Source organism: Myodes glareolus, chromosome 12 (assembly GCF_982192425.1).
Source record: "Myodes glareolus chromosome 12, mMyoGla1.1, whole genome shotgun sequence".
In the NCBI taxonomy this organism is placed as follows: domain Eukaryota; kingdom Metazoa; phylum Chordata; class Mammalia; order Rodentia; family Cricetidae; genus Myodes; species Myodes glareolus.
In genome coordinates, this window is record NC_142037.1 from 37,993,002 (window position 1) to 38,010,927 (window position 17,926).

Consider the following 17,926-nt stretch of genomic DNA (forward strand, 5'->3'; position numbering starts at 1 on the left):
GATGGGTATTCTGTGAGCAATAACCATTTACCAGCTCAGGGACTCTGTGAGATATGCCTCTGCATAGGTATTGTTAAATTTAAGATTCTCATTCAGAGTATGTATTCCCATAATTAACTAAAGAGGTTTCAGTCTAATTACGGACTTTATTCTGGAATCAAAAAATCTTTAATTATGATAATCACCAGAATTCATCTAATCAAACTAGTTTTTCTTAGAAGAACTGCTTTTATAGTACCATCCAAGCAGAATACAAACACAAAAAAGGAAAGATCCTAATATAACTGTAACAAAGGACTTCATTTACATGTAGTCAGAATAGCTGGACATTCTTTCTGAGTTAAAAGTCAAAATCTACCTCCTTATACAGGCTGGTCTCTCACAGAGCACAGAAATCACCATATTCAAAGTCTGTTCTCTTTTCAGGTTTCATGGGTCTCTATAGTCATGTTCGTATGTTCTGGCTTAAGTTTCTTGGGGAAAATCCCAATTTGTTAATACTTTTCTTCAAATATGTTAACATGACACTATTTAATCTACATAGCTCATCATCTGTCTTGAATTTACATTTCTATTTTTGAACTCTAAGACTTCATTCATTTTTCTTTTGAAAATGAGATTCAATAAGATGACTCATTTCATTCTAGCCTCGCTAAAATAAGCAGTTTCTATTTATGAAGTTAAGTCTTCCTCTCTTGCCACTGTCTCTCAAGCTTCTCTGTGTATGTGAGTCATCTCCGCGTGATGCAGAGAGCACCCCTCCTACATGTGTTGATGATCTAGTAGGCAGTGGCGAGCAGAGCCCCAACTCTGGCTGCAGAAGTGGTGTCTGCACTAAAGCAAACATGTTTTCAGCAGAGAAGAGTCGGGAGCACAATTACAGCTTTAGGAAGATGACTTTCTATCTCACTGTGCGCCTTGAAAAATCATCACACTCAGCTCTCACTAGCGACCTCAAGATAGCTCTTGCACACGGACAGTCTAGACCTGCTGGGCAGTCTTCAAGCATGGCAGGCTGCTCTTCCACAGAAACAGCCTCCCCACTCTTTGAGCTCTGGCTCATCACCATAGTGTTAACGGTGCTTTCATCATGTGTGGGGCCTTGTTCATTGTTTATGAATTTCACAAAGGAATATAACAAATTTTGATCACATCTGGCTCTCACTCCCTTCCCCCCACTCCTCCTCCTCCCCCTCCAGTCACTTTTCCTCCTCAACTTTACATACTGTTCACTTACTGCTGTCAATACATGTGTGGACGTAGGGCCATCCATCAGAACAGTCTAACAGGAGTAGCATGTAGAGAAAAGTAGTCATGGGGACTGACTCTGCCCCAGGATCAAAAGGACAGCAGCATCAGGAAACTAAGCAGAGTGCTCAGAAAGCTCGAGGTAAAATACACGTAGCGGCACACACCTATAATCCCAGTACTGGCAGGCCAAGAAGGACAAGCAGGTAATCTCCAGCTTTCAGACCACTAACTCCCCTCAAGCGTTCTTCAACATCCTCACAACAATAAAGTTCAAGTTCTCAGCAGCTCTATGAGCCATTTCAAGAACCACTGCACTGCAGCTCCATCTCCAGTTGTACTTCCTTTTACACAACTTTTTAGCAATTCTAGATCCGTGGTTATTCAAATAATTCAAGTCACTCTTCTGCTGCTGTGGGATACCGCTGTTTCTGTATAAAACACTTTGAGGCTCTTTGTCTATCTTGTCAAATGCCAAATGGTAGGTTCTTCAAAGATAGTTCACATGTCTGGGAGGAAGGTTTGCTGTTCATCACTACTGCTACAGGACCCTTGTGGTGTGTTCTTGTAACATGACATGCACTAAACGGGCTCACTATTTATACTGATAGAATTGTTCTCTTTTTCTTTCCTTAAATAATAAACTGGTCTGTCTTGTTTTGTTTTCAGTGAGGGTCCAACTCAGGATGTTATAGGCAAATGCCCTACCACTAAGCTTTATTACATTATGACCTTAAAAGAGAAGAGCCGTGTCTTGATTTTCCCCAAATTCCCAAGAACTAGCAAAGTACTTCAGGAGATTTAGTCAACTCACAAGGAAAATGTGAGAGTTATTCCCCCCACCCCATGGAAGTGTGCTATAGTAGAAACAGTACTGCATTAAGCTCTATCCATAACTATCTTACAAATTATCAACCTTCAATCAAAGGTGGTGACAATTTAGCTCTCTAAAGTTCTTTCTAGGAATTCTTATTAGGTAACAAACTTCCTAAAGAAGTAATTCAAACACTCATTTATGCTAGACTTTCATCATTCCTTACATGCTCCTGTAGAGATTTTCTATTACGACAATAGCTAAGGCCACAAGGAATCTCTTTTTCTTCTAAGCTTTACTGTCCTGATTCTCCTTCCTTGAACTTAGTGCCTGCCTCTCTCTTGTTGCTGCTCTATCTCCTGTCAATAGCTCCATTCCAGGAAGGGTCTTGCCAAATGGCAGACACTTCTGATGGTAGAGGAGAAGAGACGAGATTGAGTACCCATTAAGTTTTTTTTTCCTGTGGTCACCTCTGCAAACCAGTCTTCGCTCACTACTATTCCTTTCACCTGTATACCTGATGTCTTAGTGACTGTTTCTATTGCTTTGATGACACACCATAACCAAAAAGCAGGTGATGGAGGAAAGGGTTTATTTGGCTTATGCTTCCAAATCACTGTTCATCACTGAAGAAAGTCAGGACAGGGACTCAAAACAAACATAAACCTGGGGCAGGAGCTGAGGCAGGGGCCAGGAAAGGTGCTACTTACTGGCTTCCTTATTATAGTTTCCTTGTTCAGTCTACTTTTTATACAGAACCCAGTACCACCAGCCCAGGAATGGCTCCACCCACAATAGTCTAGATCCTTCCACATCAATCTCTAATTACGAAAATGCTCCACAGCTGGATCTTTTGGAGCCATTTCCTCAATTGAAGTTTCCTCCTTTCAGACAACTGTAACTGTGTCAAGTTGACATAAAACTCGTCAGCAAGCCTCGCAATTCTGGATAGATGAAAACATACAAAAAGGAGAGCACTTTTACTGTCTGGTTCTCTTTGTTCTTTTTCCCTCATTTAAAAAAATCTACCCAATAATTTTACAACAAAGTTTCCATTTTTATTACCTATTATATAGAGAAAGGACTGTTTTCCAGGAAAGCACAGAAATGTGTCCTTGTACAGAATGCTCATGTGGGAGTCAGCACCCATCAGGATCTGCGCACAGCTCTCCTGGACCTGCAGGACAGTGTCACTGCCTGATATTACAGTCAACTGAAATGAGTTCAGAAGAGACACAGCCACAAACTAACTCCTAAAATATAAGCTGTTTACCATTCAGGGTCTGGCTATAACTGGGATTAGCAGTCCTTGTGTTTTAAAGTATAATAAATAATCTATCTTCATCTGCTAATGCATTAGGGGAATCAATGCCACATTAATTCAAATGTTTTGTTGATAAATAATATTTATGGACAATAATTTGAAAGGCATGTAATTAAGATAAGGTGTGTGATCAGGAATTTAAATTCAATGTGGGTCATAGTGAAAACATAAAATTCTATTGAAGGAAAGTCAGTAAAGATGGCAAAGCTACACACACACACACACACACACACACACACACACACGCACTCTTTATACATCCTCTTGCCTAGGTCCTATTAAGAGTATAACTTCTTATTTGTCCATCACCTCAACAGTTGCTCCAATTGTTTAAACTGATTTAGAAAATTTCTAACACGTGTAAGCTTTCAAGTTTTATTTGTGTCTACTGAGTTAGTTAATTTTCTAGAAAGAGGAGTTAGTTTTAAGAACACAACAGCCGAGCCAGGCTAAGTAGAGGGAAAGGAAAGCAGCACCGAGAACACTAGTTTTCCTGTGTGGTCGATACTAACAGTGTGCACAAGTCCTTCTTCCTCGACAAAGTATGCGGTGCCTCACCTCCATGGGTTCTTTAAAGTCCAAAAACCAAAAGAGATACAAAGAAATGTAAAAAATACAAATGAAGGCAGAGAGATCCGACGCATGCACACACACACACACATATAAGGAATCCCACACTAGCTCAGAACTAAGAAATATACCAATGTTTATTAAAAGGTAAAACTTACAAAGTCAGGATTCTCAGCTTGAATGACGGATGTAGATCAGATCCAAAGCAAACCAAACAGCAAACAGGGCCGAAGGAGAAGCAGAGAGAAAAAAGGGGCCGGATGCGCTTCCACAATCAGGTAAATAGTCTATGAGGCCACACCCCAGTAGGCAGTAGTTGCTAGCTATACACCTTTCCGAAGCGTACAAATCCAAAGTTCAGGTCTTACTTGATAATGTGGACTAAGCATTTTCAAATTTAACACACAAATACATAGTTTCAAACATAACTGAGAGGAATGTTGCATGCAGGTACTCAGTAAGTCGGTCTCGAGCTGGTATCAAGGGTTTCAGAGAGGGGGCTTACTTTCTATTAACACACTGCAGCACTCACTGCCTCCACTAACTGAGTACCTTAGAAGTACCAGGTCCAGTTGAAAGTATACATATGCATACTAGTTAATGTGGTGGTCTGGATGAAAGTGGTCCCCATAGGCCCATTGGGAGAGGCACTATTAAGTCTGGTTGGAGGAAGTATGTTACTGGGGGTGGTCTTTTAAGTCTCAGAAGCTTAAGCCAGATCCATTGTCTCACTCTCTTCCTGCTGCCTGCTGCTTTGGATAAATAACTCTCAGCTACCTCTCCATCACCATGTCTGCCTGCATGCCATCATGCTTCCTGCCAGGACTACAATGGACTAAATCACTGAACTGTAAGCCAGCCCCAATTAAATGTTTTCCTTTATAAGAGTTGCTGTGGTCAGTGTCTCTTAACAGCAATAGAAACCCTAAAACAGTTAACGCAAAAGTTCCTATTATTGATGGTGACATGAGCAGTACTGATAAGAAATGTACTTACTGAGCTGAAGTAATCTGTACTTAAGCTACTAAGAAACAGCTAATGTTTAACTCAGCTTCTCTAATTCCAAAGACAGTGACTGTCTGGCTGGCTGGCTGGCTTGTAACAACAGACACCCACCCTCTATCGCAGTGGTAGAGTACTGAGTGAACACTGGGTTGCTGGCATGGTTGACTTGTTGGTGGATAAAGGAGACATCTGTCCCATGATTCTCTGCTGTCTCTAGTTTTGGTGGTAATCGTTGGCTAGTGATTTTAAGAAAGACTTGAGTCTTCATATGGCATCCCACCCCCAACCCTTTCTGTACAAATTTCCACTTTTTATGATTTTAGTGACATCACCTTTACCAGTACCTTTTCTATTGCCCTCATTTTTATATATAAGCACAATTCTCATCAGCTGGAGGTATTTAGTGATGGCTGGGGAGATTTCTAATCATGTATCATGGAGGGTAAGAAAAAAATAGCAGGTAGAGGACAGGGTCTCTTACCAAACCCACTACAATTCATGGGACGGCTCCTGACACCTGAGAAAAGTCAGTCCAGAAGTGCAAAGGGGATGTCCAGAAAAGAAAGATTACAGTAAACCTGGCACAACATCTGAGCTGAATTTGAAGGAGCTGGGCTTGAAGAACCTGGAGTGAGTGGACAAGTGATGACTTCTAGGACAGAAACTCCTGCTGACAGGACAAGGCAGGTCTGAGATGTAGTTAACAAGGACAATACTGTGTTGCCAGCCAGTCGTAGCACAGTCTTTAACCTCAGCACTTGGGAGGCAGAGGCAGGCAGATCTCTATGAGTTCAAGGCCAGCCTTGGTCCAGGACAGTCAGGGATACACAAAGAAACCTTGTCTCTGAAACGAGGGGGCGGGAAATAAAGCCTGAGGGAACCAACACTGGAGCAGAAATAAAACCAAGAATAGAAAGCAGAACTGATCTTCTGAAGACTGAAGAACCTGGCTAGGTTCACTTATGTTTTCTGATTAAGGACCTGGACTCTGGGATAGTGAAAAGGGGAAACCACAGCATATGGGCTGGTAGCTACCAGACAGAGAAGCTGTGGACTTGTTTCTCTGTTACAAATGTAGCAAATCCCTCCTCTTACCTGTGATGCACTGAAACTGTCCATCTTCTCTTCTTATTGTAAACGCTTCCCCTGGGTTCACTTGGACCAGGATAACCTTAAACAACAGAAAAAGAATTAACCAAAACTATGAAAGAGCAAATCAGTCAATAAATCATAAGTAGCTAGTAAGAAGCAGATGTGAGCTATTTAAGCTTAAAAAACTCAAGATTATACATTATGTTTGCTTTACATTTCAAGAGGTCATAATCAGGTCAGAAAGAAAGAAACAAGAAAAAGAAGTTAATTGCAAATTTACTAAGAAATAAAAACTTTCACTCAGTCACAAAGACAGAGCCAGCTTCACAGTTTGTGAATTACACATAGGGGTGTTTAATACTCAGCACAACATAGTACTTAGGAGTTGATAAACGGATTAATCATGAGTAGAGCACACTGGAATTAGGATGAAATCTTAAGTTATATATAAAAATGTGAATCTAATTCCACCATTCATAAGTAAGATAAATACTAATTTTATGATAGTTGAATCTTAATAAAACAGAAAACTGGAAAATGAAGTTTACAATGATTATGATAAAATTCTTATCTTGTTATTTGCACAAGACTGATTTATCTCCTAGATTCTACATCTGACAGTTTAAGATTCTGAAAGAACTCCATGTTATAGTACTCACACAGTCAATCAAGTGACCACCTCACTAGGTCACCAAATATTTAGCTCTCCCTTAGATGGGGAATCCCAGTAGTCCTCAATTTTCCCATTATTGTAGGCAACAGAGAAGTGAACACTTCATGAATGTGGTCTCTTCTCTCTAGTTAGCTTGGTTTCCTTATGACAGAGACTAGAAAAATTCTGCTGCCTGCAACCCCATGGCCTTTAAAGGGCTTTTCTATGTTACAGCTGCTCTCGCCGTCTGTGAAAACAACCTTTCACTGCACTCTGAGTGTTCTACAAATCATCGTTCTATAATCTTTCATGTCTTCACAGATCTTAATTTGCATGTTTTTCAGTGACAGAATCAAAAGAGTGTTTTTGTTCATGATGGACAAACAATCTACACAGAATAACATGCCCTCACTAAAAACTTCCCATCTTTGGTTTCATGCCTATGTTTTGTATTAACTCTTTTGTAAAATGCCTGATTATGTCACATTACCATTATTTTCTGGGCTTTCAAGTTTTCCTAGAAATTTGTATAAATGTAATCTGTATAAATTACATATTAAGAATATATGTCTTACTATATTATGCTGTAAACATGTTCTGACCTTGTTTTCTCCTTTTACTTTATCAGAATTATTTTCCATGCCAGGTAGTGGTGACTCACACCTTTAATCCCAGCACTCAGGACGCAGAGGCAGGTGGATCTCTGTGAGTTCGAGGCCAGCCTGATGTATAAGAGCTAGTTCCAGGGTAGGCTCCAAAGCTACAGAGAAAACCTGTCTCAAAAAAAAAAAACAAAAACAAACAAACAAAAAAATATTTTTCTATTGCCAGTGTTGTCTTTTTCCATTGTCATATTTCCCATTGTTTCCATATGTAATTTCTCTTTGGTTGTGTGGTCTAGTTACAAGAGCCACTAGCCAGATGTGTGTGTGTGTGTGTGTGTGTATACATATATATGTGTATGATGTGTTATATATATTTATTATATAATATGATAATAATATATGATATAATACGGTGTTATAATAATATAATATGAAGCATATATATGCAGCCTTTATGTTTATTTCACATTGACAAAGTATTCAGGACATACTATGTAAAAATATTACAATTAATTTTGCCTGTCTGAATTTTTTAAGGTGACTATTAAACTTTTTACATGGGTTGCATTATAATTCCACTGGAAAATCTTTCCAGAGGGTGTATAAATACTAGTTTCTGATGCAGTGAGACTAGCTGCTTCATGTTTCCATCATAATAGGCTGTGTAATTGTCCAGAGGACATGCATGTTATATTCTGGCAAAGAATCTGCCTTCATCTTGTCCGTGTCCTGAGAACTCAAGTGAGAGGCTGATTCACTTGGCAGGCAAGTGTCAAGGCAGACTAGCATCAGGCTGCTCTCTGCTCCTACCCCGGCCTATAAGAAGAAAGAGCAAAAGGATGAAAACTCTGAAGTTTGCAGAAGAAAGGAGTGTGGTCAAGTTTAAGTTGCAGACAAACATCTATAACTGTTAGAGAGCAGCACAATTGAAGGGGACCTTCTTGTTCACTGGGACTACAGGGAAGGTGCCCAGAAGGCAAGCCTCCTAGCCACTGAAGGTCTCATGAAAATACATATTGATTTTAAATGCATGAACTTAGACTGAGAATGACATTGAATGGGGTCCCCTGCTCACAAACAGCACCCTAGGTATTTCCCAAGGGTCAGCAAATAGAGGTTGCTGCAGTCATGGTTCAAGGTGAGCAGGCAACAGCTCCAGCTAACAACAAAAACAAAAAAAATGGCACCAATATCCACAAGGTACTAGTTTTGCATGCACAAAAGATGCAAAGTGTCATAGAGACTTCTAAAAAGATTCCAGGAAGCCACTAAGACCAGACAGTGTTTGGCAGAGCTACAGTCTCTATATGGAGACCACGAGAGGCCACTGCATGAAGATGGGAAAATGAAGTCAAAGTCAATTAAGACCAGGACATTGGATATGCCAAGATCATAGGATGCTTGCCAAGGAAAGCTGTATGGCATGGAGCAAGCTGGCTACATGTGTTGCAGGTACCTAAGTTCTTAGAATCAACCCCAGGATGATTCTATCATGCGTTCAGCTGCCTACCATGGAGTTACAGGGTTCAGTTTCTGCCCTACTGGGTTTCAGTTTTCATCAAATACAGTAGTTCTCAACCTATGGGTCATTACCCCTTTGGGGGTTCAAATGATCTTCTCTTAGAGGTTGCCTAAGATCATCAGAAGGCATAGATGTTTACATTAAAATTCATAACAGTAGTAAAATTACAATTATGAAGTAACGATAAAAATAATTTTATGGTTGGGGTCACTACAACATAGGGCCACAGCATTAGGAAAGCCGAAAACCATTGATTTTATCTGTGCTAGCAATGCCCCCCTTTATTCCTTTTAAAGTAGAAATGTTTGCTCTATGCCACTGTATGTTGGAAGTATGCAATTGTTTACCTTAGGAGCTCACAGCTAAGAGATTGCTCGAGTGTTAGAAAAAACTTTGAACTTTTGATTTGTAGTGGGACTATGAAAGAATCTGCAGACTTTTAAATATGGACTAAAACAACTTGCTTTATGAAATAAATATTAGACTTTAGCAACCAGAGGTGGGATGCTATGATTTAAAGAGTTATATATTTGGCTGTCAACTTGTACTAGTTATCTATAATCTGGTCATCAACTTGATAAGATTTAGAATCACATGGGCACTCACCTCTAGCTTGTGTTTAATTGTTTCCAGGAAAGATGAACTGAGAATAGGAGACCCACCTTACGTGTGGGTGAGGGTGTTCTCATTACAGACCTTGTGCAGGTGTGCTAGCATCTCTCCCCAGGGAAACAAGATGACCAGCTGTTTTGTCCTTCTGCTCCAACTTACCCACCATGATATAATAAACCCTCAAGTGTCAACCAAAATAGACCAGTTCTTCCTTAAATTGTCTTTGTTGGGTATCTGGTCACACAAACAAGAACAGTAACCAATACACTGGCATTAGCCAATGAAACAAACATGAAAGAGGGGATACCAGAGAGCCCAAAATAGCTTAAAACTAAAGTTGGTTTTCAACATTGTTTTGAATGTTAGTTCAGAGTCACAAATGTACAATCTTGCTACTTTATTTTATTGTGTCTGGCCTAAAAAAATACCATGTAGAACCAGGATTTGGCTCCAAATGACATTGTTTTCATAATCTAAATAAAAAAACAATGAAATAAATGATTTCTAAATAATCTGGCATTTTCTTACTTATCTGACCAGACCTGCAACTCTGAACTAAGAGTTCTCTTAGGACAAAGCATGGCATCACTTAAGGAACTCAGCACAACACACTGCTGAGCACAGTGGCACACTCCTATGATCTTGGCATTCAAGTGGTTGAGGCAGGCTGTGAGATCTAGGCTAGCCTGAGCTGCATAGTAAAGCCATTTGGTGAAAGCACATCTGAAAGAAAAGGAAAGCCCACTTATCTCTAAGTTATGACACAGTGAAAGATTTCTGAAAACACATCCTACAAGTGAAGCACCCCTTATCTTCTTCCAAGTTTAATTCCTAGTTAATAGTACTGTTATATTTATTATATACATAGAAGTATTTGCTGCTGCTTCTAGAAACCATTTTTAGCATAAGCTAGCTAGATCTTACTGTACTTATTCATTCAACAAAAATTCACTATTCCAAAATGAACTTACTCTTATTCTAGATACAAGTAAAAGTTTATCTTAATCTAGATGCATATAAAAATGAAAACAAAAACAAACAAAAAACCATAGTAGAATTTCTACTCTACAGAGAGAGACACTGGCAACAACAACCACATCTCCCCCTCCAAAAAAGACCCACCACAACCACCACCAGCAGCTAAGTAAAGTAACGTGAGGAAGTGTAATTATATTGAAGGTCTCCAATGAAGCGCACCTGTTGGTACTGCATCCTGTGTAGTCCTCAGGGCCAAATCTGGGCTTGGTCACGTTATCATAAACATGCAGACACTTGGCTTTGAGACTACTGATAAGTTCCTCGTCTGAAGACCCGAAAGTGGAGAAAGAGAGCTCCTGACTACCCCACTGCAGATTTTCAGCCCAATGCAGGTCTCCAGGTGACTAAGGGTCTAGGATACCTCTACTGGGACCAGCAAAGAAACTGCACTGCTGATGCCTGATCAGGAAGCAGATATGGGAACAAAAAATGGCTGTTGATTAGAGACATCAAGTGAGGAGTTGGCTTACTCCACACTCAGGGACAACTGAGTGTGCACTTGAGAAGAATGATGAAATATGAAGTTTCTATGTTAAAATTATTCACTATAAAGTTGACAAGGAGAAATAAAACAAAGAAAAATCAAATATGACATGTTGGACCTAATAATGTACTAATAATAATAAAAAGAGAAAAAGTCCTACCAGAAATCCTAACACTAAAAATAAGGAAGTAAACTATTTTATTTAAAAATAGTTTATTAAAGAGCTATTCTGTGGCATGTTGTAGGATATTTGTACACTGTGTGAAGGTGTATTGCTGTGATGTGCAAAATAAAAAGCTGAACGACCAATACACAGGAAGTATAGGTGGGACTTCCAGGCAGAGAAAGTAGGAGGAAGAATCTAAGCTCAGAGAGGCAAAGAGACAAGGAGGAAGCAAGATTGGCAGTACATGACAGAGCATAAATTAATAGAAATGGGTTAATTTAAGTTTTAAGAGCTAGTTAAAAACATGCCAAGCTAAGGCCAAACTTGCATGCATAATTAACAAGTCTCCATGTTGTCATTTGTAGGCTGGTGGTCCCAACAACAAAGTGCTGCTACAGAGGCTCAGTCTTCTGAGTACCATCAACAAGAGAAAAAAAAAATGGCCCCAGACCAGCGCTGAGAAGTCCACAGTCCGTAAAGGGGAAAATTAAGTACGTGGCCACCCAGCACTGGGGGATAATGAGTGAGAGAACAGGGATCTGAACAATGTGGAAGAGGCGACCATGTAACCCAAAACAATCATTCCAGGATGTCAGGGATGGTCTTTAGAGGAGAGGATTAAAGAATCTAGAAAGTCATAGAGGCATTACCGTAGAAACACAATCTGAGTTCGTGAATATTTACAGTTTTCTTTTTCTTTCTTTCCTTTCTTTTTTTTTCTGGTTTTCAAGACAGGGTTTCTCCGTATAGCTTTGGAGCCTGTTCTGGAACAGGATGGGTTGAACTCACAGAGATCTGGCTGCCACTGCCTCCCAAGTGGATGCTGGGATTAAAGGTGTGCATACCACAGCCTGGCTATAGTTTTCTTCTAAAAGTTTTTAGTTTGAGCTATTTAGAATACGTCAAAGAGAAAAAACACATAGGATTGTAAAAATGATAATAGTGAGGAAAGCATGGACAATTCCAACAAGAAAAAGTAACATGGCTTGTAGAAGTTCCTTGGTAGAATTTTTGGGATTGCTTATGTAAACTATCATATCATCAGGAAACAGTGAGAGTTTGACTTCTTTTCTGATTTGTATCCCCTTGATCTCCTTTTGGTGTCCTATTGCTCTAGCTAGGACCTCAAGAACTATATTGAATAGATATGGAGAGAGTGGACAACCTTGTCTTGTTCCTGATTTCAGTGGGATCGCTGTGATTTTCTCTCATTTAGTTTGATATTGGCTGTTGGCTTGCTGTATATTGCCTTTATCATGTTTAGGTATGTTCCTTGTATCCCTGTTCTCTCCAAGACCTTTATGATGAAGGGATGTTGTATTTTATCAAAAGCTTTTTCAGCATCTAATGAGATGATCATGTGGTTTTTATTTTTCAGTTTGTTTATATGGTGGATTATGTTGACATATATTTTCATATGTTGAACCAGGAAAATGTGGTACATTTACACAATGGAGTACTACACAGCAGAAAAAAATAACGACGTCTCAAATTTTGCAGGAAAATGGATGGAGCTAGAAAACATTATTTTGAGTGAGGTAACCCAGACACAGAAAAACAATTATCACGTGTACTCACTCATAGGTGGTTTTTAAACGTAAAGCAAAGAAGCCAGCCTACAAACCACAATCCCAGAAAACTTAGACAACAGTGAGGACACTAAGAGAGACTTACATAGGTCTAATCTACATGGGAAGTAGAAAAAGACAAGATCTCCTGAGTAAATTGGGAATATGGGGACCTTGGGGGAGGGTGGAAGAGGGGAGAAGCAGGGAGGGGAGCAGAGAAAAATGTAGAGCTCAATAATGATCAATAAATAAATCTTTTTAAAAAAAGTAACATGGCAGCTACTGTTTAAACTAAAAGAAAAGCAACAGGTGATAAGACACAGATAAGAGATTCAGGAACTGGGTTTGGAGGATCCCTTAGTATCGGGCTAAGCACAATCAATTAACCTTTAGGCAAAGCTATCAAATAGAAGAAGTTCATAACTAAACTTCATCTTTACCCTAGTTTGAAACTTACAACACTACAGAAAAAATATACAAAACTCGTTTGCTAAACACCTGTACATCCTTCATCCAGCTTTGCCTACTACTAACTCAGAACTAACTTTTTGTTTTCTTTTGTTTTGTGTTTGTTTTTGTTTTTGGAGACAGGGTTTCTCTGTAGTTTTAAAGCCTGTCCTGGAAATAGTTCTTGTAGACCATGCTGGTTTCAAACTCAGAGAGATCTGCCTGTCTCTGCCTCCCAAGTGCTGGGATTAAAGGTGTGCGCCACCACCACCCAGCTCAACATTTTTTTTTAAAACATGGAGTTACTGAATGTTCTTGGGTAGCTTGGCTTTAAGATGGTATCCTCCTGTGGTTTGAACAGACGGACCTATAGACTCATGTGTTTGAATGCTTGGTCAACATGGAGTGGTACTATGATGAGGTCGGGCACATTGGAGGAAGTGTGTCAATATGGAGGCAAACTTTGAAGTCTTATACATGCTCAAGTCATGCCAGTGTGATACTCACTTCCTGTTGCCTGTGGACCAACATCAAGAACTCTAAGCTCCTTCTCCAGCACCATACCTACCTGTATGCTACTTGCCATGATGATGATGGACTAAACTTCTAATTTTGGGGATTGCTTATGTAAACTGTCATATCATGATAAGCCATACATAATTGGGGTAAGCCACCCCAATTAAATGTTTTCCTTTCTAAGAGATCATGGTGTTTTTTTGACAGCAATAGAAAACCTAATTAAGACACCTTTTAGGCTAATATTTCATTGTATAAATCTAGCATAATTTATTTAAAACTTTGTTTGGATGTATTCACCTTTTAGCTTTTGAGAACATCTCTGCTGTTTGCTTGAATATATAAAAGTATGAGTACGTGTGTTGCAAGCTTTCTTGTCAGACTATCTTTGAACCGTCAGTCACAAATAATGACCTGGAGATTCATTAGTATTTAGGAAAACTTGGCCTTAGTTTAGGCTTTTCCCCAACCATCTATTGTAACTTAATTAACCAGTAATTTTTTAACCTACATTCTACCATATGGCTCAGTTACCTTTTCTTAGTACTACACATACAACTTCCTCTAAGTCTACAGGCAAAATCACATGGCTAGATTCCTCCTCCCAGTTCCTCTCTCTTTGCTGGAAGTCCTGCCTATACTACCTGTCTAGCTACTGACCATTTAGGTTTTTATTATACAATCACAGCAATACATTTCACAGAGGGTACAGATATCCCACAACATTTCCCCTTTTGTCTAAATAAAAAGGAAAGTGTTTAACCCTAACACAGCAAAATATATATTCTAAGAAAACACTTACCAAGAAAGAATTACAATTTACAATGTCCAGCATTTTGCAATTTGGGAGGTAATACTTTATTATCTATCCTATCTTGATGAATCTAGAGTTTTATACCTAAACCACTTCCTTTCAAAACTTGTATTACCATCCTAAAAATATCTTTTTAGACCTCAAAACATTTTCTTAAGCATTTATGTCTCTCAACCTTATACCATGTGGCTCGGTTACTTCTTCTTAGTACATCTATGCACCCTGAGTCTGCTGATAAAATAGTGTACCTAGATTCTTCCTGTTTCTCACTCTCTCTGACTCAAAGAACGTGCCCGTACCTCCTGTCTAACTATTGACCACTTAGCTTTTTATTACACCAATCATAGCAATACATTTTCACACAGTGTACAAGTCTCCCACAACATACCTATTTTCAATTCTCTGTGTATGTATCTCAGAGTATTCTCCCTAGGTCATGCATCAACTTTATTTTTAACTTCTGAATAACCACATATCTTTTGTATGGTAGCCATACCATTTTACATGGTCACCAATGATGCATGAGTGTTAGAGTTTACAGTCTTGCCAAGGCTTGTTATTCCATTCTTTCTTTAATTGCAGCCATTCTAGAGCCCATAAGTGGAACCTCATTTTGATAGTTAATACCATTTGAATATCTTTGCTGTGTGTGTTAGTCTTGTGTACATCCTATCTAGAAAAATGTTTTTTGAGTCACTTTCTTCATTTTAAGTGAGTTGACTTTTTTTAGCTGTGAAATTCCATTATATGTCATTGATAATGGATCATTAGTTCTTGTAGGATTAGTTACTATGTTCTCCATTTTATTATTGTCTTTTCACTTCCTTCTGTATTCTTTTGCATGTGGATATCCAGTTGTCCCAGCAGCACTTGGAAAGAACTATGCTTGTCTTACCAAACCATTTAGTCATCTGTATGCTAACATGTTATAGTTAGTGAGTACTTTTTACTTTCTGTAATTACAGATAATTCTCTGTTCACTTGGTACTTCACCATGTGTGAATGTGTGTGCACATGCATGTGTGTGTGTGTATATATGGCAAATACATGTGGGGGGAAGGAAATATCAGGTGTCTTTCTCAATGGCTCTCTACCTTATATTGCATTTTTGAGACAGGGTCTTCCTCTAAATTTGGCTAGAATGACTGGTCAGTAAGACTCAGTGTTCTTTCTTGTCTCTGCTTTCCGAGAACAGGATTATAGGTGCACACTGGTATATCCAGCTTTCTTACATGGATGTCAGGCATCAAATTCCTCATGCTTATCTGCCATCAATTTGCGCACTGAGCCATACCTTCATTCAAATACTTGAATGAGAGAACATGTCATTGAAATGAAATAAAACAACAGATGAACTAACAACATAACAAATCCTGGTTGAAAGCAGCTGAACTGTTGAAAAAAATACAAAACAAAATAAAAACACATTTTTAATGTTTAAAATTCTATTTAGAAATCTAACTATAAAAGGAAATTAAGAGATGCAAAAGACAAAATGAGAAATTTCACAATAAAATTTAATGGGAATTATAAGAGAAAAGAAAACAGAATAAGAGAAAAGCAACACTTAAAGGAATGAAATCTAAGAATTTCCTATAGTGACCAGTGGTTAAAATCCCTTCTATATCTTCATGTGTGTACCTGTGTCGGGGTGTGCCCACACCACATCATTCATGTGAAAGTCAGAGAAGAGCTTGCAGGAACTATAGCTTTCCTACTGTTTTGGAACTGAGTGAACAAAGGTTTTGTGGCATGTCTGTCTACCTGCTAAGCCATTTAGCCAACACTCACATATACTGTAATTCTCAAAGATGAGAAACCTATGTCTCTAGTTGGGAATTTTAAAAAATATACATTCCTAGACATACACAAGGATACAACTGTACACCATGAAAAAAGTAGAAAACCCTGCAAGCACTAGAAGGAAATCCATCGGCCACCTTAAAAGGACAGTAAAGTACAGGGCACTAATATCTGCAGGCTAACAAAAAGCACTGACCAAGAAATGTAGACCCATTTCTCTACTAACATTCAAAACCACACAAAATTTAAAAAAAATATTTGATGCAAAAATTTTGAGTTGAGCACTAAATATTGCTAAGCACAAACAAGTTAAATAAGGGGGGAAAAAAACCCAGGACAGAAAAGCCATGTGACTAGAAAAACCAAACTACTAAAACTGAAATAGATCAGTGAAAAGTAAAAGTAAATAGATCAGATTATGTACCTTAAAAATTGACTGAGATCATTTTAAAAAAAATCCCTATTCTGGTATGTGTTCTTGTTTGTTAGCTCACTGAAAAAATGAAGCCAAGTTCTCATACAAGGAATCAGAGTCTCTATTGCTGAGCTATACAACTAGCTGTATCATAGGTTATCAATACACTGACTAGCAAAACAAGCAGATAAAATCAAATCAAGTAAATATAATGTGATGGTTATTCTTGACTGTCACCTTGACTGCATCTGGAATTAGCTAAAACTCAAGAAGTTGAGTATACTGTGAGGGACTTTTTTCTTAATTAACTCATTTGAAGTGAAAAGACTCACTTTTAATTCAGATTTTGTGAGGTGCAAAAATACATCTTTAATTCAGATATTTTGAGGTGAGAAGATACACCTTTGATTTGGACCACACCTTCTGCTGTGAGTCTATAAAAAGGACATGGAAGCAAGCTTGCTCTCTTTGCTGCTTGCTCGTGCCTTGCTAGCAAGTAACTCCCTCACTGGCATTGAAGCCTAACTCTTTGAATTTCTGGTTGTACTGATGACCAGCTGAGAAATCCAGCCTCAGTCTAGACATTCATTGTTGGACTTGTGGGACCAAAGCCAGCAAACCATTCTAATAAACCCCCTTTATATGTGAATTCATTCTTAAGTTCTGTTCCTCTAGAGAACCCTGACTAATACATATAATATGTGAATTACACTGTTTATGAGCTTGATTTAAGATCATGGAAGGAGTATTACAACAATTCATGGAATTATCCTGGTACCTCTCATCAACTTTATTAAAAGTACGGTGCAAATAAAATTGTATTTATCAAATGATGGAATGATGGAAAACTAATACATTATGTGTCCAACTCATAATGCTGGAATTAAGCCAAATAAAGTAAAAATAAAGAACAAAATAAGAGCAGAAATAATGAATGAGGAAAGAGAAAAGAATGGACAGTTACAATATGATAAAAGACACCAAAAAGTACTAATATATTTAAGAAGGGAAAAATATGAGCAGAAAAGTTGACTGTTGTACCTGGCAATTTCTATTTCAATACATACATTTATGAAAATGTCACAGTGAAACCATTTATTATGTATAATTAATATACGCTAATAAAAATTTTAAGAGAATATTCATAACCCTTAGAGGATTTTAGTCACATAGATGGTTTTGAAATAAGAAGTTTAAGTCTTTTTCTATTAAAGTTTTATTTACTGGAATA

The 17,926-nt window shown here is 38.4% G+C and overlaps 1 protein-coding gene across 3 annotated transcripts in view; it reads right to left on the reverse strand.

Moving 5' to 3' along the window:
• The window catches only part of Fndc3a (fibronectin type III domain containing 3A), a 145,404-nt gene that overhangs the window by 84,627 nt on the left and 42,851 nt on the right, over positions 1-17,926 (reverse strand). For all 3 annotated transcript variants that reach the window (XM_085698709.2, XM_085698710.2, XM_048422138.3), the window contains one exon: positions 6,057-6,132. In XM_085698709.2, the coding sequence (XP_085554835.1) occupies positions 6,057-6,132 (76 nt within the window). The remainder of the gene's footprint in view (positions 1-6,056; positions 6,133-17,926) is intronic.